General features: G+C 44.9%; 1 protein-coding gene across 1 annotated transcript; it reads left to right on the forward strand.

Moving 5' to 3' along the window:
* Window positions 1-286: 286 nt before the first annotated feature.
* Mfsd1 (major facilitator superfamily domain containing 1) lies at window positions 287-19743 on the forward strand. Its single transcript, XM_051157280.1, has 15 exons — window positions 287-443; window positions 3162-3214; window positions 4118-4230; window positions 5814-5856; window positions 6451-6518; window positions 8537-8645; window positions 11429-11531; window positions 13023-13121; window positions 13511-13622; window positions 14526-14582; window positions 14893-15049; window positions 16539-16636; window positions 18300-18412; window positions 18940-18987; window positions 19682-19743. Exons 1-15 carry the CDS (start codon window positions 287-289, stop codon window positions 19741-19743), a joined length of 1392 nt encoding a protein of 463 aa, XP_051013237.1.
* The last annotated feature ends 4658 nt before the right edge of the window (window positions 19744-24401 follow it).

The raw sequence follows: 24401 nt of genomic DNA on the forward strand, positions 1-24401 counted from the left end.
AAACTGTGAGAAGGACGTTGCAGTTTGGAGTCCCCAGCTGCTCAGGTCAAGCCATCCACCAAGACTTCTGCACTCTAGACTTTAATAGGGCTCGGACAGGACTCAACCCCACTGCATCCCCATAACAGAATAGAAAAGCATTATACTTGTCCCATGCCACCACGTGAACAGCCGTTCACGTGATCACGGTGCGTGACCCGCGGGAGTCACGTGAGCGCACGCGGTCACGTGAAGCCTGCCTCTACAGCCTTCTTTTGCTTCCTGCTCCGTTCCGGGCTGCAGGCCGATGGAGGAGGATGAGGAGGCGCGGGCGCTGCTTGGGGGCCTCCCCGAGGCGGACAGCGCAGTCCAGGGCACCCCGCGCGCTCTGCCCGCGCTCTGCGACCCCCGCCGCCTGGCGCACCGGCTCCTAGTGCTGTTGCTGATGTGCTTCCTTGGCTTCGGTGAGTCGGAGAGGGCAGAGGCAGAGGGTCAAGGGATTCCGGGGTTCGGGTCCCCGGATCCGTGCTGCCTCGGGGCTTGGGAACCCGATTTTTCCTAACGTCGTGAGCGAGGCCTGGGGACTGAGCTGGCGACTTTTGTTCCTGCTTGGTTCCGGAGTGCAGCGAGAGCTCCCTTCCTGGGGACGCCCATGAGAAGGAACCACAGATCTTTCCCCTGGAGCATCGTGCTCAGGAGAATTTCAGAGCGTTGACTAAGTCCTCTTTCCTCACCCCCATCCCCGGCGATCTCTTCCCACCCCCAGTACTTTTCTTGGCATTCCTTTAGAGCTCGTGTCCGTTTTGGATAGTGCTCACCTTCTTGGCAGTTTAGTAGTGATTTCTTACCTTTACTTTGTAAGGCAGCCCTGCGGGACCGCACTTGTTTGGTTGAAGTTGGTTTCACTTAAGAAATCTGATCCCTCGGAAGGCACTTGCCTTAGATACTTTTACAGATGTCTTTCCTCCGGTGTTACAATTTTTAGTTTACCCTGAAACTGTTCTGATTCGGAAAGTGTGTTTCCAGGATCAGATTCAGAAATACATGCTCTGGTGTATAAAAGATACTTTAGACTTTGTTTTCTTGGCAATTCGTATACACTATGGACTAGTTTTGGGGAAGATGGTACCCCCCTTTTTTTTTCTTTAAAACATGGTATTTAATCCCAGTACTGGAAGGCAGAGACATGAATCCCGAAGAGTTAGAGAGGCCAGCTAGGGCTGCCAAGTGAGATCTTGTCTAATAAACCACCAAACCAAGCATAGTATTGACTTTCTTATAGCGGGTAAGTCAGGAACCAGAAGTTTCTAGGTCAATAACCAAGAGCTGACAGCTTATTTTTGGTAGAAAGAGTGGACTAAAAGTTTGGGTTTGAGAAGCCAACTCCTGCCTCTCTGGTCACCTTCTCCACCTTTGAACTGGTAGTTTGTGTATTTACGGAGTCAGTATGGGACTAGGCCGTGTTATCTTGGGGCCTCCTCAAGCCTGTCAATGACCTTTGAGGTCATGCATAACGGCTCTTGCTCAACTTCTGTTTCTGATTGCTCAGGAGACGTTACTGTATTTTCATTTGCTCCTTTAGACTCTCAGTTGTGTCGTTCTTGTTTCTAGCACTGCATGCACTCGGTTATTTGCTCCCGGGGACTATTTATTTGTTTCTTGGCAGGATCAGACTTTATTTCAATTGCTGGTTTGCTTTGAATAGCTGAAGTTCATTCAGTTTTCTTTTTCTTTTCTTTCTTTCTTTTTTGGTTTTTCGAGACAGGTTTTCTCTGTGTAGCCTTGGCTGTCCTAGACTCACTGTGTAGGTCAGGCTGGCCTCGAACTCACAGCATCCGACTGCCTTGGCCTTCCGAATGCTGGGTTTAAAGGCGTGTGCCACCACGCCCGTCTCATTCAGTTTTCAAGTGATGACAGCTAACATTCAACTGTGGAGGGTGTTTGTAGAGTTTTTTTAAGTAAGGAAAACGCAGCTATTTCATGAAGATGCTAATGCAGTAACAAGCATGGAAGCATGAAGAAAACAAAACGATTAAAACCAGTCCATGTTGACTTCTTAATTAAGTCTCTGGTATTTGCTGTGTGTGCATGCTGCTAAATTGTGGAAGTGCCTTTGGATGGTAGATAAGGAAGTGGTAAAAAAAAAAAAAAATCCAAAATGTTTTCATAGTGTCAGCTGTCCTGGACTTGCTTTGTAGACCAGGCTGGCCTTGAACTTACAGCGATCCCAAGTGCTGGGTCTAAAGGCTCACACCACCACAACCGGGCAAGAGTGTAAAACTTAAACACCTCTGGGAAGTTACTAGTTATGAGTTGTAACTTGAAACTTTTGAGTAGACATTTGTAGAGAAATCCTAATTGAGAACGTGCCTGCTCTGAAAAGAGATCCCATCCAAAGACCTTCTTCTAGGTCTGTGTGATCTGGCTGGAATACAAATACACCTTTAATCCAGGAGAGAGAGGCAAGCAGATCTGAGTTCAAGGCCAGCCTGGTATAGAGCAAGTTTCAGATAAAGAAAAGCTTAGGTCTAGGCTTGGTGGTACACGCCTTTAATCCCAAACAATGAAGGTAAAGTGAGTTTGTAGAGGGAAGCACCCATGTTTGAAAGTGATGTTTATTTGGGTGGCAGAAAAAGTGACAAATCAGAGAAGATTTGGCAGAATAGGATACACCCAACTCTCAAGAGAAGAGAGAGGACAGAGGAGCTACTTAAGGGAGCAACACAGAGACTGAGGAGTTTTACAGAGAGGTTGAACGAGAGAACAAGCTAGACACAGGTGGGGACAGAATGATCCAGAGAGTGGGTAAGAGCAGCCAGAAAGTGAGAGCAGATTGCTGGAGTCAGCGTGAGGCCAAGCAGAGCCATTCCGGGGCCAAGAGAGAGAAGCCAGATTGAATAAATCAGCTGGGAGAGGAGTTTGAACCAGAACAGCTGAGTTGAACCAGCCAGCCCAGAGCTCAAAAAGAGCAAGAAAGGGTGAGCCTATCAAGCAGTAAGTCTCAGAGGCTAAAAGCATCCCAGATCAAGGTTAGATTGTGTGGAGGCTAGAAGCTTCCAGGACTAGGTCTAGGTTAGCAGAAGGAGGCAGTAAGTCTCTGAGACAACAACTGAAACAGGTGAATAAAAGTTCCTTTTATAGACACTATTGTTCTGAGCGGAACTGTGCTCTTTCTTTTCTAGGGAGCTATTTTTGCTATGACAATCCTGCTGCCCTTCAGACGCAGGTTAAACAGGTGAGTGGTTTCCTCTGTTCTTGTGCTGCTTTGTTGGAGCACTGACTTACCAGGCTGAGATACTGTGAGCTCCCAGGGTGCCCATCCCAAATGTCCACTTCCTCTTCTAATGTCTGTTAGCCTGAGACACAGGAGCTGAAGAGTTCTTGGGATCAAATCTGTTTCCCCAAAGAACTCTGTGTGGATAATACATACATGACTGAGATAGTTTACTTCCTTAGGTATGCAGTTATAAACTCCATCCACAGTGTTGCTAAAAATGCTAGTTTGCTTACTTGTCTGAATCCTAAGTGAGATTTTAGGGGACGGTTTGGCCTCTTAGATAAACTTTGCTGTTATTTACTATTACAAGTGTGGATACTGGTGGCTGGGTATTGCTCTATCTGCCTTCTTAGTCTGGTTTTGATTTGTAAAATTATATTTGATATTTGCCGTTTCTTGGGCATTTAGACCATTGATCATTGTGTGCCCCTTTTTTTTTTTTAAAGCACGGAGCAGAGGGAAATGCGCAAGCTGTCCTTTTGCATTCTAGTGGGGGCTAAAGAGTCCGTAAGGCTAGGAAGGATGATTTTTTTTTCTCTGTGGGAGGAGTCCATAAAGCAGGCAGAAATAAAGAAGTGAGAGTGTAGGAGACAGAAACAGACTGAGTTGGCCCTGCGCTGGTGGCTGGGCCTGGAATCCATGAGAAATAGTATGTGGACTTAAGAGGTTCCCAAGTGTGGTTTTTTTCCTAAGGGCAAGGATAGTAGCGTTCAGGAGAGTCTCGAGGAAGTAAATAGTTCACAAATGGTTAAGAAACAGACTGCATACAGAAATGCAGCTGTAGCCACGTTTTGTTTTGATTTGTTAATTACTAAACTTGTTTGAAAAAAAGTTTTCTTTTTTTCTTTTCTTCCCACATAGGACATGCAAGTGAATACTACAAAATTCATGCTGCTGTATGCCTGGTATTCTTGGCCTAATGTAGTTTTGTGTTTCTTGGGTGGCTTTTTGATTGACCGAATATTTGGAATACGGTAAGCTTGAAAAAAAAATTCATTTGTGGGCAAATTTAACCTGGTCGATATGAGAAAGGCTTGATTTTGTCTCTGGACTTGGGCCTTGAAGTCTGGTTGATTCATCAGTTAGGTCCGACCTACCAACTGCTGCTGACAGAGTAAGGCCATCAGCTTCTGGAGGCTAGTTACGCTTTTAATTTGTGTCAGATGAGCCAGGTGTGGGTCTGCTCGCTGCCTCTTGGTCAGCCCCTTCTGCGCTCACACTTAGCGTTTCAGCTCCCCTGCTGAGTAGGGGTAATCACTGTCACCTTATGAGAGTCTGCAGGGACTAAGCGAGCGATGGAATTGTAGAATGTTTGCACGTAGGAGGAGATACATCCCTCAGCTCTGCAAAGAAGTAAGATTTCCCTCCTTCTGTTTCTGTCTTTCTTTGGCCATTGGACTTCTTGTGGCCTCACATATTAGATGCTGAAGAGGAATAGTGCTATAAGGTCTGTCCCTTTACATCTTTCTCATCGGCTGCGGAGTTTCTTCAGAAGGCAGAAGTGAAGCTGCTGATGTGGTGTCAAGCTGCTTCTGATGGAGAAGGGCTGAAACACTCCGTGTGCTTAGGTTTGGGGGTTGAGTATGGAGGATGTGTTAAGTCAGTTTTCCTGGGTCTCAAGGGGTAGAATTAGCTGAGTTCTCAGGGAAACCAATTCCACTTACTTGGAGGAGGAGCTTCCTTTTCATAGGGCTGATATCAATCATCCTGGGACGTTGCCATGGAGCTTATATCAGTCATCCTGGGATGTTGTCATAGGACTGCTGTAAACCATCTTGGGATGCTGAGTTTCCCAGTTTCAGAGAACATTTAGGCGATGATATGGCTGTTTCCCAAGGATTTTGAGTGAATTTCAGTTTCAGAGATTCATTTAGCTCCAATGATGTTTGAAGACTTTTCTAATCCTGCTATCTTATTGGTCTGGTGAAATATTAATCTTATTTAGACTATAGTTGGAATTGTAACTCCATTAACTTGGCCTAGACTTGTCTTCTAAAGTAGTTTTCCGTTGTCAAGAATTACATTATCTACTGTAGAATCTCCTAGAGTCAATTCTAAACTTGTAAAATAAATATTTTTATTGTGTGGCACACACTCGCGCCACATGTGTAGAGGTGCCCACAGAGGCCAGCAGAGGGCTCAGATGCCCAGGAACTGGAGGTCCAGGCAGTTGTGAGCTGCCTGGCCTTGGGTCCTCTTCGGGAGCAGTGAGTGCTCCTAACTGCTGAGCCATCACACTAGCCTCCAGTTCTGAACGTGGAGTAGAAACTTAATAAACAATTTCCATTTCGAAATGGCTTGCACCTGGGTACTTTTTGGAGCTTATTAAGTTTTAAAAGGTGATAATGTGTAATGAGCCTATGCCATGGCGGAAGCTCGGGAACCCTGTCAGAACTTTGGACTTCTGTGTATAGTGTTTGGCTTAGGAAAGTTGCAGATGAGCACTCATCTTCCTTGGAATGCAGAATGGGCAAAGAAAACCCAAACTGCTTATTAATACAGGACTCTGTGATGGCCAGAAATAATGTGAAGAAATGACATTTTCTCTCTCACACAGATGGGGCACAGTTATTTTCAGCTGCTTTGTTTGCATTGGACAGGTAAGAAAGGCCAAAGTATTTAACGATTACTTGACAGTAACTTTGCAGCCTTATGTAATTAATTCCCCAGGCCAAAATATGTTAAATGAATGACCAACTTAATTAACCAGGTCCATTAATGGCCATGTGGTATAATTCACGTTAAGCCTTAAGTTACATTGTCTTAGTCACTCTCATTGCTGTGATTGGCAGAAGCCACTTAGGAGGGGGAAGGGTTTATTCAGGCCCAGTTTGAGGGGAAGGCATGTTGACAGGTGCGTGACATAGCTGGTCATATAGTATTGCAGTCTGGAAGCAGAGAGTGGTGGGTGCCTGCTCAGCCTGCTTTCTCCTTCTATGCTGGTGGGTAAATATAATGGTGCCACCCACATTCGGGGAGGGTGTTTGTGTGTGGGTTTACCTAACCCAGAAGACCCCTCACAGGGCTGCCTTCTGGTGATTAAAAATTCTACTAAACGCATGAATATTAATATTTTAATTTCTGGGATTTATTAGTGCAGGCTAGTAAGATTGTGGTAGAAATGAAGATTTGTCATGTCACTTACTCCTTTTGAATACCCTGGATTTGTTTTCCTATTACTGTTTGTATTACAGGTTATTTTTGCTCTGGGTGGAATATTTAATGCTTTTTGGCTGATGGAGCTTGGGAGGTTTGTGTTTGGGTAAGTCACACCATAATTTCATGTTATCTTAGCACGTTTATTAAGGATCTGTGCTGCTGAGGTTTAAAGCCGGGCCCTCCCTATTCCAGCCCGTCCAGTGGCCCACCCTACTGGTCCTTTATTAAGGTTTTAAAAGAAATACATAGCAATTGTTTCTTGAGAAATGTTTATGGTCTTAGAGGTGGTAGAACCTGGGAGAATAGAGCTGATAACTGAGGCAGGCTAAAGTCTCATGCAATAGCCAGCTTCATTAGGCGTCAGACAGTTTATACACTGAGGCTTAAGAAGAGGCACTTGAGTGAAGTATACAATCACAAGGACAAGCCGCACTTGGTGGGCAGCCAACCGCTGAAACATGCATCGTCAACAATAGCCAGCTGTGATGACGTGAACCCCTGTCCACCTGGGAGGGATGCAGAAACACATCAAAGAGCAGTTTGCCTCTATCTTTTCTCCCTCCCTCCCTCCCTCCCTCCCTCCCTCCCTCCCTCCTTGCCTCCCTTCCTTCCTGAAGAAACTGAGGTCACAAGACTCCTGTCTTTTTTTCTTGGGGTTTCTCACAAGTACTCAGAATTCTCTTTGCACGACTCTGTCCCTGGACCGTCAGTGAGGACTTATTGAAAACCCTTGAAATGTAGCCCATTTATGTGAGTGCGCTTCTTGGTCACGGGCGTTAACTAAGACTTAGCTTTCTGAGAGATCGTGGTTACCTTGTAGAGCTTGAATGTTGCAAGCTGCTTCAGAAACGATGCTTCTGGGCTTTTGGAATTTGATTATATTGAAGACTGATTTAAATCTCATTCACAAAAGCATGGACCATCAATTTCTAGGTTGGTTACTGGACATCTTACTCTTCCTTAGTAAGTGTCTCTCTGCTCCCTGTTCAGGTGTCTTGAAGAAGCACAGTATCTCTAGGGTGACTGCCCCATGTGCGTTTCAGTGTCATTACACAAACCTGCTCTGAGTCCAGCCTTGGTCTCCTACCCTGAGGGATACAGTTGACAGAAAGGAGTCATTTTTCAGAGGCCCCAGGGGCAAGCAGACAGAAGTGGCATATACCCAAAGGAAACAAAATGCATGTAAGAACGTGAAAGAGATTCTGGAACAAAAATGTGGTTAAAATGGCCACATGGGTGAAGGGGGACACTTACAGAAGGAAGTGTGGGAACTGATTTGTAGATGAGAAGGAAGGTGACTTCAAGCTAGGACAGAGCATGGCAGGACTTACCTTAAGGATGTGGAGGAGACAAAGCTTTGAATTGGGTCTCAAGGGCTGTAATGTACAGTGGAACTAAGTGAAAGAAAAGTAGAACCCGGAAGTACGTGAGTGTTGACTATGCAAGAGCTTTGTGTGTTGGCCTGAAGAGTGAGTTTTCATTTGTACAAAATGTGGATGAAGACTCTCCTCCATATCTGATTTGCACAGGACAGATGGTGTAGAAGCCAGGTTCCTTCACTGCCTGTTATGGTTACTGACTGTGCGTGCCAAATCACTGCAACCCACCACAATAGAAAATAGTAATTGCATTTTGTTTACAACTAGAGACAGGTAGACTGTGGGGGTGGGCTGTCTGTGTCCAGCTGTCTGTGATCTCTGCTGTGGTTATCTGTGGAAGGTGGGGGGGGGGCAGCATCATCTGGAGATCCGTGGAAGGCGGGGGGCGGGGGTCAGCATCATCTGGAAGCTTGTTCTCCATGTTGAATACTTGGGTGCCTTGAAGAACATGTTTATGTTCAAGTGGTACCTCTTGGCTTCCTTGCATTCTTGTAGCATGGGTGTGGTTGCTTTTCATACAAGTAGCTTAGGACTCCAGCTGTGAGCATTGGACTTACGTGGCAGATGCCATCTTTGGGCTGCTTATGGGTCACACAGTATTGCTTTAGTGTATTTTACTCTCTGAAGCACTCAGGCCCTTCCTCCACTCAAGAGGAGACAAAATCCCACTTCTCTCTGTGAGGAGTGTCAAAATTGCTAACTGGGATTTCTTTCAAAGCTGTGACTCTTCTCCCATATTTAGGATTGGTGGAGAGTCCTTAGCAGTTGCCCAGAATACATACGCTGTGAGTTGGTTTAAAGGCAAAGAATTAAACCTGGTGTTTGGACTTCAACTCAGCATGGCCAGAATTGTAAGTATGCAGATGGACCTGGGGGGAAGCAAAAGACTCAGTCTTATAATGGTCTCTTCAAGGTCATAGAAGGAAGTGTGCTAGGGCACACTTGGACCTGAAGAAGTAGGCGTTGATGTTTATAGGTCACTTTTTAAAATACTTTGTGTGTGTGTGTGTGTGTGTGTGTGTAGGTGCCTTTGCCTGCAGAGGGCAGACGAGGGCATTGAGTGTGCTCCTTGTCAGTCTCTACTTGGCCATTTGAAGGCAGCCATCTCCAGCCTCCTCAGAGCTATGTTATGCATGCAGGGGTCGCTCGCTTGTTAATGGGTGCTGTGATGGGAACTCATGTCCTCCTGATTGCACAGTAGGCACTGCAACCATGGAGCCACTGCTCCAGCACCTGATGCCATATAGTTCTCTGGGGCGTAGACTTCATTTACTTTGTCTTCAGGAAAGTACTCAAAAAACAAAGAACAAACAAACAAAAAAAGACAGCAAAGTCTTCATCACTGATTTCTCACCGGTTTTGGTACCCTGCGTCCAAAGTCTCTACAGCCATCTCTCCAGGCTCTGCTCCCACGTTCCCATTGGTAGGAAGCTCACGCTGTGGTGGGCCAGCCCATCCTCCCTCAGTTAACCTTTTATTTTATATTATTTTATTTTTAAAGGCAGCCTCTCTATGGAGTTCTGGTTGGCCTAGAATGTGCTGTGTGGATCAAGCTGGCCTTGAACTCACAGAGATCTGCTTGCCTCTGCCTTTAGAGTACTGGGTTTAAAGATGCATGGCACCACAAACTTCTGAAGCCCAGCTTTCCCCACAAAGGGCCTTTCCTGACTGCCCCTACTGTTTTGCTTCTAGTCTACATTTTTACCTTGTTTGCCACGCGATAAGACATACGTTGGCTCTTCAGTTCTTGGTCAGGGATGCCACCTCCTGTGGTCGCCTAAGCCATCTGACAGGAGTTTCAGCTTCCTCACCATAATGCCCTCATCTCATTGGTCGTGTCTCTGTCAGCTAGGTTCCTGGTGTTTAGAACTAGAAGTGATCGTAGTGTTTTACAGTTTGTCTCAGGGAGGGTACCAGGAGACCAGCATTAGATTTTGATTGATGCATCCTGCGAGTTAGGTATCCCTAAGAACCCCCACCCCAGCAGCAGCAGCTCCACCCCTGAGGAGTTTGTATTTGCGGTCTATTAGGAAGTTTGCTTTAATTCCCAGACAGTGCCACCATATCCCCCACCCGCTCCAATACTTCTTGAGATTCAGGCCCCATCTCATATTTCTCCGCTGTTCTGTTCTGTCCGTCCTCCCCTCCCTGTCCTCAGGGCTGTAAATGTGCGAGTCCTCTAGGACGTGGCCTATCTCTCCTCTTCAGCACTCACAGCCTTGGGGCTCTTACCTAGTTTTGCAGGTTTGAATAGTGTTGCCTTGCTTCCGAGTTAATGCCACGTGTCTAGGCTTTCTCTTGGATTCTTCACTTACACAGGCTGCTGCCCGCTCAGTGTTTCCCCTTGGCTGTCTCTGTCTAGGCCTTTCTCCTCAGTTCCCGACCGCACAGCCTGTTCAGAGTTTCCCTGAACTGAACTTACGCTGTCCCCAGTTCTTTATATTCTCCCACCATCCCCCCCCTTTGTTGGAGTTCCTCCTCCTCAGCCAGGGCCACTCTCTTCACGGAGCTTATTATGCAGAACTTTGGTGTCATCCTAAGTTCTACCTCCTTCCGTCCTCCCACATGCTTTTTGTTAGCAGATGCTATTGGCTGCACCAAGAAAACACATACATGTCCTGAGCATGCCTTACCGTCGTCCTGCCAGTCACCTGACCTCAGACCCATCCTTCCTGTTTTGGCCAATTGCTGCAGTGTGATGCTGCCTTGTATCTGCCTCTGATCAAATCTGAGGAGAATAGCCAGGCCAGAGGTGCTTTTCAGGACTGCGGAGAGAGGCTTCTCCAGGATGGCAGGCTTTCTCACTTCTAGCCAGCTGTCTTACTTTCTTTTCTATTGGGGTGACAACACCATGACCATGATCAAGGCAGTGTATTAAAAAAAGTGTTTAATTGGGATTATGGTTTCAGAGGGTTAGAGCCTATGGTGGCAGGAACAGTGGAGAGAGACCTCATGCCTTGATCTGTAAGTTGGAGGCAGAGAGAACACTGGGAATGGCACATCCAAGGTGTGTTCATCAGGACCCTAAGGAGTAACAACTTACAGAATGAATTGATCTCTCTCTCTTCTCACTCTCTCTTCTCTCCCTCTCTCTCATACACACACACACATATACATACACACGTGTATGTATGTATGTATATGCATGTATGTATATATGTATGTAAAGGGATTTATTAGGCTGACTTACAGGCTGCAGTCCACCTAGTCCAACAATGGCTGTCTTTGAGCAGAAGTTCCAAGAGCCCAGTAGTTGTTCAGTCCAGGACTGTTCAGTCCAGGAGGCTGCATGTCTCAGCTGGTCTTTATACACGCTGGAATCCTGAAGAAGTGGGCTCTGATGCCAGGGAAGGAATGGACTTGCTAGCAAGGAGAGAGCAAGCAGGCAGAGAGCAAGAGCTTCCTTCTTCCATGTTTTCATACAGGCCTCCAGCAGAAGGCGTGGCTCGGTTAGAGGTGGGTCTTCTGCCTCAAAGGATCTGGATTAAAGGCGTGTCTTCTCACCTCTGTCTAATCCAGACTATCCTCGAGTAATCTGGATTCTGATTATTCGTCCTCTCCTAAGCCACCCTGAGTAAGGATTTCCCCCCAGGGTGCTAATTATTGAGAGACCTGTCACCTTCTCCTTCCTCAGGGAAGCACAGTGAACATGAACCTCATGGGGTGGCTCTATGGGAAGATTGAAGCCTTACTGGGTTCAGCTGGCCACATGACGCTGGGAGTGACGCTTATGATTGGTGAGTGAAGCCTCGTGCCCCACGTTGTGTCTCTTTTGAAGGCCCGTGGAAGGAGATACTCTAGACGCAGTGCTGGACGGCTGTGGTTACAGGTCGGAGTTCCCCTCCAGTTATTCTGACTGTTGAGAAATAGACAGGTATAGGCCTTGTTTCTGAAGGAGAATCTGATTTCCCCTGTGGGCCTCAGTGCTGTCATTTGCATGTTGTGTGTTCAGAGTGGCTGTGTATGAAGTCAGGTCCGCTAGGGGGTGTGTCCACATGGCTCACAGTAATGGACAGAGGAAGAAGACTGCGCATGCGGAGCAGTGGGAAAGCCACGAAGCTGCAACCTAGGTTCGTTCTTTGCTGCCCATAACTAATTCCTTTATCAAGGACAAGAGAATTTATTTCAGTTTTCTGAAGAACTGTAGGTCTTTGCATACTGTGTGGGTCCCTCCTGTCCCTAAGTTCTCTGAGCCCAAGTTCCATGGTGCCCATCGCTGAGTCTTCAAGGAGAATGCGAAGCTCTGCGTGAATGAGCCAGGCTGCCCTCAGCACAGAGTCTCAGATTGTGGCAGAGTCCCTTGCGTCACTGGCCTCTCACAGGGCCCAACGGTGGCTTGTGGCACAGTGGGATGAGGACTCAGTTTTGCATATCTTTCATTCCTTGTATTTACTTGAAGCACACAGCCTGGTTTAATGAGAGTAGTGGGGGCGAGGCAGTGCTAACAGTAGTCCTGTCTCGACTGTCCTTTCTCAGACCCTCCTTCTCAAACGCTTTGTCTTAGTTAATTTTATTTATTTATTTATTTTTAACTCTCAGGGGCTCTTCACCATTTCATTTAGTTTCTTACAGGGAATTGAGCCTCACAGAGGCCAAGTCTGTGCCCAGAACCGTCACCCTGTCAGTGGTGGCATTCGAATCTGTCCCCTGGCTCTGTTACAGCAGTTTCTATAGTGTGCAGATCAGATAAAGATCCCTCCCCTTGCTCTTTCTTTCCGTGATGCATGTATGTGTCCACATTGTTCTGTGCACATGTGTGTGCGGCTGACCATGTTACATGCATGTAGAGGCCAGAGGTCAGTGTTAGGTGTCTTCCAGAGTCATTGGCCATCTTAGTGTTTATGACAAAGTCTGTCAGTGAAACTTGAGCTCACTCCTTCACCTAAGCCTGGCTGTCCAGTGGCCTCCAGGGACCTGTGTGTCTTTACCTCCCAAAGCTAGTCATTGGCTCCTGCTGACTTACAAGACTGTTTTGTTCTAGTATTTTCCTTCTAATTTCCAACCTTTTATTGAGAAACAACTGTGATAAACTGATACCGTTGCTTACTGGGTATCTGCCATTCCAGTCCTCCTCTGTGTGTATGTACTTGGCGTCAGTAGGCTTCTCTTAGCCCTGTCTCTAATGCTTTTCCTTTCAGTGGCCACGCTGCTGCTCCTTAGGTAGCGTGCTGCCTTTCCCATGCTCCTAGGATTTTCTTTCTAAAATTTCTCTCCTTTTTTTTTTTTAGGGGGCATAACGTGCATTCTTTCACTAATCTGTGCCTTGGCTCTTGCTTACTTGGATCGGAGAGCAGAGAAAATCCTTAATAAAGAACAAGGAAAAACAGGTACATCAGTGTGAGGGAAGAGTGGGACCTGGGGCCCCTTTAGAGAGATTACAGCAACGTGAGTACATGGTGCTGTGCTGTGACGCTCAGTGGTTGTATAGTTCCAGATTCAGTTCGACTTAGCTGAGGTTTTGGATGCATCCCCCACTTGTAACGTTTTAGCAGAACGTTCATTCTTGGTTTTGTTTTGTATATTAGTAAAATGATTCCAGTTCCCATAGAACTAGCTTCTGTCTTTTTCCTCCTGTTGCTTGGTATGTTATTATAGAGATGATGCTTGTGGCATTTTCTAGAAAATTTTTTATTATTACTACTATATGAATTAAAAACGATTACTGTAGATGGGAGGTCCTTAGGTTTATGAAATAATGTGTCTTCCCTTTCTTAAGGTGAAGTCATTAAGTTGACTGATATCAAGGACTTCTCCTTACCCCTGTGGCTGGTCTTCATCATCTGTGTCTGCTACTACGCAGCCGTGTTCCCTTTCATCGGCCTGGGCAAGTGAGTGCTCTCTCGCATCGCTGAGTCACATCAGTGAGTGGATACCATCTGGAGTTAATTCTACTGCTCTGGATGCTGTATATTTAGACTAGTTATTTTATTTTTAATTAATTTATTCAGATTACATCTCAGTTGTTATCTCCTTGCTTGTCTCCTCCCATCCTTCCTTCCCTCCCTCTTTCACCCTATTCCCCTCTCCTAGGTCTGTGACAGAAGGGGACCTCCTCCCCCACCATATGGTCACAGCCTATCAAGTCTCATCTTGGTAGCCTTCCTATTCTTTCTCTGAGCTACCAGGCCTCCCCACCAAGGGTAGACTAGTTATTTTATATTCTGAGATAATGGTGGGCGATTTTAGCTCCAGGGTTAGCATTGTTTTAATTCTTACATTATCCTCTTGAAGAAATACTTTAAATTTTTTCTTTCTGTTCTTGCATCGGGAGGGCTGCCTACCGTGAATGGAGGCTGTGCATCGGCTCCTGTCCACTTCAGGCTAATTCTGTCGGACTTAGAGTCAGGGCTCAAGGCAGGCTCTTGCTCATCGCGTCTGCTTTTCTCATTGGCTGCTGTGCTGTGAGAGTGCACCTGTGTTTTTATGTCTTCATAACCTTTAAAGCTACACAGTCTGTGCAAGGGCTCGATTAAACGGTAAAGGACCTCTGCAGCCTGCTTTTACACATGGTGTTTTGAAGCCGTGGGGGCCAAGCGTGGCTTAGGCAGTGAAACAGTTCCGTGAACATTTAAGCTGCGGCAGATTGCTTTAGGATGGATAAGAGAGAACAGTGGGAGACTAGTGTCAGGAAGGAAAAGCTTATTAAATGGTAGACTTATTTCTAAGTTTCATTTATTTCTTGAAAACAGAGTAGTTCTTTCTAATGTGCATACTTTTCTTTTTAATTTTAGAGTTTTCTTCATAGAGAAATTCAGTTTTTCTTCCCAGTCAGCAAGTGCAATTAACAGGTATTTGGTGTAATTCTGTCAGTGCTCGTTGCATGTGATGTATGGGGCTTTCATAAACTGGGGCCATGTATGACAGGCCAGGGAGACTGCACGACCGGAGCCTCCAACACGGCAGACCCAGATCCCAGGGACCTGGCTTTGAGCTAAGGGAAAACCCAGATAATTCTGTATTTTTATTTTCTGGCAGTCATTTTGGAAGAGTGCTAAGTTAGAGGAGTTAGGCTTTGCTTTGCCTGGTAGTTTTGGGGATATTTTGACACTAGGTTTCTAACTGTGTTACATTCTGTTACCTTCGCATGCTCCCCGGCAGTGTTGTGTATATCATCTCAGCTCCCATGTCCCCAATATTTGGACTCTTGGTGGATAAAACTGGGAAGAACATCATCTGGGTTCTATGTGCGGTAGCTACCACCCTCCTGTCCCACATGATGCTGGCCTTTACCTTTTGGAACCCATGGATTGCTATGGTAATGCTTAGGGGGATGTTCGGGGCTTTAGAGAGAACCCCAAGTCCATGTTGGTGTGCCCAGAAAACTCAGCTGGCAACTGAGGGGGCCATGACTAGACTTTTAAATTTGACCAAGTAAATATATTTTTTTTTAAAGAATTATCAATTGTTAATTCATAAGGTTTGTTTTTCATTTGGCTTATTCAGTAGGGAATCTTCAATGCTGAAGTAGAATTAGAAAGCTAGTTACTTCCAGTCATTTTTCTGAGCTTCATTAAAATAGTCATTTCACCAAAAGTGACCAATCATTCAGCCCAGTATCTTTTCTTTCTTTCTTTCTTTCTCTTTTTTTTTTTTTTTTTGGCTTTGATGGAAGGTTTAAAAGGTAGCAATAAATCCACGAGGTTTCAGTTGTCCTCAGGATGTCAGTTTTTGGAGGACAGGCTAAAGTGCTGTGCCCCACTTGCTCATAAAGGGACATCTTGAGCATAGTAGTTATGGACTTGGTAGGCAGGTCCACAAGTCTTCCTATAGGGGCACCCAGGTTCTAGGAGGAGGGGTGCTGGCACAGAGCCTTTGCACAGTGAACATCTGGACAGATGTTACAGTGCTCAAGAACTTACTTCTCATTTGTAAGGTTGCAAGCAGTCCATTTTCCTTGGTAGTGTTGGTATCAGCACTATTTTCCTATTTAACTAGTCTGATAGGTATATGCAATACCTAATTTAAACTCCAATCATACCTTTCCTTTCTTTTTAAAACATTTTTGAGACATTCTTCCTATATATAGCTACCGTTACCTCCAAATTCACCGTGCAGCCTCGACTGACTTGCACTAGAGCTCTCCTCCACCCACAGGCATGCCAGCACTGTGCTTGGCGAGCTCTTTCTTTTCTTTCTTTCTTTTCTTTGTTTTTTGAGACAGGGTTTCTCTGTGTAGCCTTGGCTGTCCTGGACTCACTTTGTAGACCAGGCTGGCCTCGAACTCACAGAGATCCTCCTGCCTCTACCTCCCGAGTGCTGGGATTAAAGGCATGTGCCACCATGCCCGGTGGCAATTTCTTTTTCTATTGAGGAAAAAGCAGTGTTTACATAGTGTCTGACAAGTGCTGGTGATGGCAGTTGGGTCCCTGCTCTGCTTTTCAGTTCAGAATTAGTCATCAAGAGGCAGCAGTGGAATGATGTCACTGTACTGCCTTCATCACTTCATCTGTAATTAAGGAAAATGAGTTTGCCTGAAACTTGGGCAAGAACTTTTTGCCAGTTAGCTGTGCCCTTGACTGGACAGTGGGCCCAGAGAGTTTATATATGTTTATATCACAAGAGAAAATGCATAAAACAGTGGTGGGTACTGAGAGAGGCAAGACTTGTATATTTAAGTTTTTAGTCTAATTACAGAAATATGTGTTTACATTGTGTTTTGGCTAGTCTGTCACTTTCACTAATTTTCATCAGTGGAAATCACCCGTCACCTGATATATACCACACCTCTCTGCCTTCCTGTCTAGTGTCTCCTGGGGCTCTCCTACTCATTGCTTGCCTGTGCATTGTGGCCGATGGTGGCATTTGTAGTTCCTGAGCACCAGCTGGGAACTGCATATGGTTTGTAAGTATTGCATTTTCACTGCAGCACATACATGTTGCCTTCTGCTGGGTCAGTTACAGTGTGTTCTAATTGTAGTTATGCTTGCAAGAACAGCTCTGGACAGCTCTGCAGATGACTAGAAACATCATTGATCCATTTAAGCACGTGTTGTGCCTGGAGTTTCTTGTCACTTTCCCTAATTGTGATCTGAGAAAGCCACCCAACGGAGGAGGGTTTATTTTAGCTCCTGGCTCTAGAGATTTCAGGCCAAAATTCTTGGCTTTGTGGATTCTGGGCCTGTGGTGAGGCAGATCCATCATGGTGCCCAGGAAAAGGCAGGCAGACAGACAGATGTGCATGCATGCACACACTCACACACATACGTCTGCCACAGATGTACATGCATGCACACATGCACACACATATGTCTGCACTAAGGCTGTTCTTCCTTTTCCCCTGTATTAGTCAGAGTTCTCTACAGCAGCAGAACCTGTAGAATGTATAGAAAGTATCTCTCTATATACAGGAAGGGACTTAGTAGAATGACTTACAGATCACGGTCCAGGTGATTCAATGTCTAGTCAGGGTTTTATTGCTGTGAAGAGGCACCATGACCACAGCAACTCTTTTAAAGAACGGGCCTCTCCCCCCTTCCCCCCCCCCAAATCACCACATCCAACAATGGCTGTCTATGTAGGGAAAGTCCAAGAGTCCAGTAGTTGTTCAGTCCACGAGGCTGGATGTCTCAGTTGGTCTTCAGCATGTGCTGGAATAGTGTCAGAGAAGGGATAGACCTACTAGGGAAGTGAGAGCAAGTAGGCGAAGAGCAAAGCTTCCTTCCGTGTCCTTATAGTCACATCCAGCAGAAGGCAGGGCTCAGGTTAGAGGTGTGTCTTCAGCCTCAGAGATCCACACTAGAAGTGGCTCTTCCCACTTCAGATTAAGCAAATACCCCTCATGATGTGCCCTCCAGTTTGGGTTTTAGTTACTTCAGATGTAGTCAAGGTGACAAACAAGAACAGCTGTCACCCTTCCCTTTTATTCTGCGCAGGCTTCCAGCCTGCTGTCCGTATGCAGGTCTTTTCCACTTAAGTTATTCCTCTTTGGACAGGACTGTCAGACACCTAGAAGAGTGCTTTTCCACCTGTTAGGTGCTTAGACAAATGGCTGAAACCCGTAAGAGGCGATGGCAGACATGGCCACGCCTGTCCACCTGAGGACTTCTTAGTGAGATGTTGATTCCTATCCCAGGCCCTCAGAGGCAGACGGGGACATCGGCCGCTGTGGCCACTGTGGCTGCTGTGCAGGCAGCTCTCCCTTGCATTCACTAGGCAGACATTTTATACTTTGCTTGCCTTGGAGCAGACGGTTTAGAAGCAGACACAGTCTAGGATGAAACCCCAAACCTGCTGGCTGTGGTGGTCCACCCCGTTAGTCCCAGCACTGTGGAGTGAGAACCAGGTGGATCTTGGTGAGTTTGAGGCAACCTTGATCTCCAGAGTTCCAGGCCAGCCAGGGCTACATAGTCTCCTTGTCTCAAAAATCAAAATAATGTTCATACGCTCCCTGATTGAAATCTTTCATACACCACTAGTGTTTGGTTCATGATGTTAATATTAATAGTGAAGTTACTATGTGATGAAGACTTTTGACAATGAAATGCTATTTTATCTTAAAATTGTAGCATGCAGTCTATTCAGAATCTCGGGCTGGCCGTCATCGCCATACTGGCTGGCATGATACTGGATACACGGGGATACTTGCTTTTGGAGGTTTTCTTCATTGCCTGTGTTTCTTGTGAGTGTGCCATGTGGCAGCATCTGGTTCCTGTTTTCACAGTTGGGTTTTGCCGTATTGTTTAAAGTAAACTAGACACTGTCTCAGCAAGTAAGGGCAGAAAGTTGAGCTGTGCCTTGCGGGCCCTGAGCTGGCGCTGGGCTTCTGGGAAGCCAAGGGCGAAGCTTTGATCTTGTTTCTTTGTAGAGGCACATGTTCTCAGAAAAGAAATCCCGCCAGTGCTACTTCTTTGAAACAACAAACTGGCCAGAAGCTGCCAGGGGTTCTGGGGACGAGAAGAGAGGAAGGGAGGTCAGGGTGGCTGCTGGTTGGGGGTGTGTGGCTCCCTCTCCTGTGTGGTCTCTTCTCTGGCTCTGCCATGCCTGGGCTAAGAAGTGGTGGTTCCCTGTGGGGAAACGTGTGGCCCGTCAGTGCTCAGAAGTAAATCTATGCAGTGTCTTTAAAATGGCAATTACAAGGAATTTGGGTTGTGCTTTACTTTAGATTTTACAGAGGTGTCATTTACAAGTGTGCCTTGTGTTTTTCAGTGTCACTCTTAGCTGTGGTCTGCCTGTATCTGGTGAATCGTGCCCGGGGTAAGTAGCTTTCATGACTTCATCTCTGGTGGATCATCTGGAGGACCCGAGCTTCCTTTAGTTTGTGTTAGTGATTTCCCAGTCATAGTGACAAGAATGTGTGTTTATGACCACACGCTCTGGACATTCACATGCTAGGATTGCTGTTATGGTGTTTGATCTCTAGTCAGTTCAGTGTTTCATAATATAAAATCTCAAGTGTTTATTAGCAAAAACCCCTAAGCCCCTCATATATTCTCATTTCTAAAATAAATAAATATAAAATAGATTTTTACTTTTAAGTTATTTGGCTTAGAATTAGAAATAACAGATTTTTTTTACTAGTATACACTACTATGCATTAGTGTATTTTTTAATAAGCATTTGATGTTGCCTTTATTAATCTTTCTAATTGCCTTCTCCTAAAGGGCATGATATACTTTAAGAGAATATAACTCAATATTACCTGTTATACATTTAGATTTCTTTTAATTTTTCTTAATTTTCAGTGATACTAACATTTAACATGGTGTTTCCATTAAAATGTGAAGCAACACATGCCTTCATACTTTATAGCACAAAGCTAAAATTAAAGCATGATAACATGACATATTCTTTTTTAATCTTGCATAACTTTTTATGGAAAATTTGTATAGTATGTTTGAATTTTAATTAGTTATGTTACTTAAAATGATTATGTTCATTTATGTTTTAGGTGGGACTCTAAATTATTCTGCAAAACAAAGGGAAGAATTGAAACTTTCTCAAACCGAGTGAGTACTAAAAGGGAGAAAATTTTATCTTGAAAATCTTAACTATGACATTTTAAGTTAGATTTAGACTTTAATATATTGGTTGCTTCCTTGATTTTTAAGAGCTAACAATTAGATCTGGAAACAGCACTACAAAATAAATACTTTTGTTGTTGTTGTTTTTTGAGACAGGGTTTCTCTGTGTAGCCTTGGCTGGCCTGGACTTGCTGTGTAGACCAGTCTGGCCTTGAACTCACAGAGATCCACCTCGCTCTGTCTCCTTGAGTGCTGGAATTGAGGCGTGCACCACCACACCTGGCCAAAATTCTTATTTCAGAAAATTTAAGTTGAGTATCAAGGCTTAAAAAATGACAGAGTGAGAAAGCACTGGACTTGCCATCTTCTGTGCAGTGCAAGCCATGGGACTTGAGGGAGTGGAGCGAGGCCTTGCCCCTGCCCTGTGCTGCCTGTGCCCTACTCTCATTCTGTTGCTGGGCTAAAGACGCTCTGACAGAAGGTAGCTTGGGGGAGGAAACCATTTATTCGAAGTTAGAATCCCATCCATCACTGAGGGAACCTGAAACAGAAGCTGGAGGAAGTCCACTTGTGGCTCCCTCTCTCTGGCTCACTTGCCTGCCTTTCTTGTACAGCCTGTGCCCACCTGTGTAGGATGCTACTGCCCCACAGTGCATAGGACTGAATCAATTAGCCGCCCAGACCCGCCCACAGTCCTATGTGGTCTAGAACTTCTTTGAACAGCATATGTATTACACTCTGTCCCTGGTGACTTGAGGCTGTGTCCAGTTGACATCCTGATATCAGTATGCTGTTTGCTTTTTCTCAGATTCCTTCCTAACAGATTAGAGACTGTGGTATGGGGTTTAACTTACTTTTTCTAAGTATGTGTTAAAACATGTGATGGTAATTCTGTTTCCTGTTATTTCTAAAATGTTTAGCCATTAAGTGTCTTAACGATTTAAAGATTTGTTTGTAAATATACAAATCACCTGATATGTTTTGTGACTTAAATAGGTTGAAGTCTGGTGTAACAGCCTGTGTTTTTACAAGTAGGGTGGTAGTCTTGGTGTTTTCCATGTTAAAAACAATGGAAATGAAAGGTTACAGAGCTAGTTTGGTGGTTGAAAGTGCATGCTGCCCTTACTGAGGACCAGAGCCCAGTTTCCAGTGTCCACGAATGGCAGTGACACCAGCTCTGGGAACCCAGTGGTCGCTTCTGTGGGCATCTCCACTCATGTGCACCCCTGCCCCAATAAAAATGATAATGTTTTACACTGTATTTGACAATGTTACACTTTTCATTTTGAAAACTGCATGGAGCTTCCTGTTTTTTTTTTTTTTCTGCTACTTTTAGGTAATTTCTTGTATTCTGTTTTGCAGATAAGCCTGAGATGACTGTGTCTTGAGAATGGGTGCCATGCACCACTGATTGGAAACCTTCATGAAGATTTTCTTTTTAAAGAAGTCATTTAGAAAAATAATAGAGTGGAAAGTATATTTATATTTGAAATACACCTATTTAAAGTATGTTCAAGCAGACTGTTAGCCTGTGGCTTTTGTGCCGTGTGTTACTAAAGAATTTCATCAGCAGTAAATAGTCTAGAAAATCTGGAACATTCAGGCAAGCTTCAGTAAGGACCACTGTAAGATCCGCATCTTCTGCTGGGGTAATTTTCAGTAAGCACATCATCAGGATGTGGCCCTTTTTTTGTATTATAGCAGGAAAAAGAAAAACCCACACTATATGAGGGAGTGGGGGAGAAGGCTGTTACACACAGAATAAATGATGGCATTTTAACAGCACTCACTGTGTCATAGAGGATTGTACACAATTGCATTGTATTCTCCACTAGGAGATTATATATGCATGTCATTAATGGCTGCTGAGTAGCAAACTTTTGCAAGTTTTTTTCTTTTTACTTTTCCTTAATGACAATAAAAGTGTCCTTCAATTTATCATGGTTACCTATGTACATTGGTACATAAAACCAGTGCAAAAGATATACTTCATGTCCTCCTTATACTTGTAAGACACTGCAACAGTGTTTTCAATTTTTCTGTGGAGGATTGTCTCCAGAAATCAACGCTGCAATAAAGAAAGTGTCCTAGATATAGTCACATTGAATAGGTAGAGGTGTAGGTGCATGTGGTGCGTAGCATTGTGTGCTTAAAGCTTTGGCATCAAGGGACTGGAGAGATGACTTAGTGGTTAAGAACTTGTACTTCTCTTCAAGAGAACCCCAGTTCAGTTCTCAGCATCCATATGGGGCAGCTCAGAGTCACCTGTAACTCCAGCTCCAAAAAATCAGCACCCTCTTCTGGTCTCCTTAGACTCTTGTGTGTGTGTGCACGTGTGTGTGTGTGTGTGTGTGTGTGTGTGTGTGTGTGCACATATAGTAATGATGTGATGATGATGAATCTTAAAAAGTACAGGAACTGTTTGAAAATGCATTTTTTTTTTTATGCTCAGTGCTAGGCTGTTCTCTTAGACTGTTCTCTAGTGCCCACTAACCTGGTTTCACCTGATTTAAACAAAAACCTGTTTCCAGCCCAGCATCATTCTTCCATATAGAAACTTCTTCAGGTTACTCAGGCCACATAATTTATGATACCTGTGAACTTTGAAAACCACTTACTGTGCCTTTTTCACTCACCTTGGTGTGTGAGGAGTTTGTGGCACTGTGGGTTGGGGGTGTATTTTCTCCTCCTTAGATTGTTAGCTCCAGGAGAGCAGGGATGTTGTCTGGTTTTTAGTGATTGTATCCACAGCATGTAGCACAATGTATGTATAACACTTTTACTTTTTTTAAAACAATGTATAAAATAAAAGTAATTGGAGTAACCTGTTTGGAGGATAAATGACAACACAAATAAAAAGACCCGAACGTTGGCTGCAAGCCTTCTGGCTTAGAAACCTTATATTTTACTATTTTCCCTAAGGAAACCACTGGGCAATCACACATGTTCTAAGACAGTGTCTTCTTTCTTGGTTTTATAATGACAGGGAACCATTCACCTCTGTTAGTATCGGTTGTTTTAGTGGTGCCGCAGTTGCCCATTTGAGCCAGGGCAGGCCTGCACGGTTAGGCTTCTGCCAGAGGAACAGCCCCAAGTCACAGACTTTGGGAAACTCCACAGGCATTCTGTGGATGCTAGAGACAGCTCATGGGTAGCCGCCTTCCTTCTGTATTACTGGCAAAGGCACTGAGTGTGCCAACTTTAGCCTCTTAGCATTGTACTCATTTGCCAAGCATGGGGAGGAGTAACACATGACTACCCACCCTAGAAGGGAATCCACTGCAGACCACAAATTGTCAGTCTCTTCTCTTCCCTCCCTCCCTCCCCCACCTTCCCTCCCTCCCTCCTTCTTATTTTGAGACAAAGTCTTGCTATCTAGCCTTAACTATATTGGAACTTGTTGTGCAGACTATTTGGACTCTAACTCAGATTTCCAATGGGATTAAAGGTGTGTGCCACCACACTCCAAGAACCAATGGGTTTTTTATTGCCATTACAGCTGCAGGGAATGACTCAAAAGTGGTTGTATCACACATACGAACTTAGAGACTGGCTACGTTACACAGGGCCTACCCACATTTAAGCCAGATGAGGGAAAGTGGACACCAGCTCCCACTCCTAACCATGATACTATCTGTAGTTGATATGTGTTGGCAAAGGAAAAATTACTGTTTTTCTCATGGAGTCTCATTGGGTATATTAACTGCACTTCAGGGTTGGCCAATACAAAGTGAACTTAATGGTGTATTTGTAGACTTTTGTCTGACTTTGTTTTGTTTTGCCCTTACTGGTCTTTTGCTTGTATAATTTGGTTTGTGTTTCATCTTGTTGTCAGCCTCCCCACCCTCTGTGATCAAACTGCCAAAACTGTCTTGGGGGTGGGACAGAAAAGCAACATTGTGGAAAAGCAAGAGGTTTTGATATGTCAATCAGCAGGGTGAGGGGGTTTTGAGTTGATACAGGCTGTTTGGACTGGAAACTAGTGCTCTTGCCCGAGGTAGTTGGCCTTTGGAACAGATTAATGAAGGTTCACGCTAAAGAGGCCTGTCTTACGTGATTCCTGAAGAATGCTGAACTTAGGCTTCTGTTTAGGGCATTGTCATTAGCACTGCCATTTTGGGGGCCTGATTTGGACCTAACTTTTAAAAAGAGAGAAGGGGCATGGAGTTGGTTGAGTGGGATGGTAGGGAGGATGTGGGGGGGGGGGTTGGGGGAGGGGAAAAGTGTAACCTGAGTATATTGTATGAAAATGATCTAAAAGTGGGTTGCCTAACCCAAAACCACACCTTTCATAGTCAAGGACTCAAAGTTGCTTTCTTGGAGCTCTGTGGGTGCAGGTTGCAGGTACATCACATCCCTGAGGGGGCGCTGCAGCATGCCTGTTCCCTGCCTTCCCACAGCAGGTGCTTATGGCTTCTGTAACTTTGGGAGGAGTCTTCTGCTAGTCTAGTACACACGACCTTTCCCAGACAGAAAGCGTACTTTCCGAGTCTCAGCAGTTCCTCTCTTGGAGGGAATGTTCCAGAAGAAACTTATAACAGCATGCTTCAAGTAGAACTTTTAAGTGGTCATTTTTGGTGTGGTAGGGACCATGCTGCTGTGGAATGGTGCAGATGGTGTTATTTGGTTGTTGCTATTTCTATAAAT

This window comes from Acomys russatus, chromosome 15 (assembly GCF_903995435.1).
Source record: "Acomys russatus chromosome 15, mAcoRus1.1, whole genome shotgun sequence".
Classification (NCBI taxonomy): domain Eukaryota; kingdom Metazoa; phylum Chordata; class Mammalia; order Rodentia; family Muridae; genus Acomys; species Acomys russatus.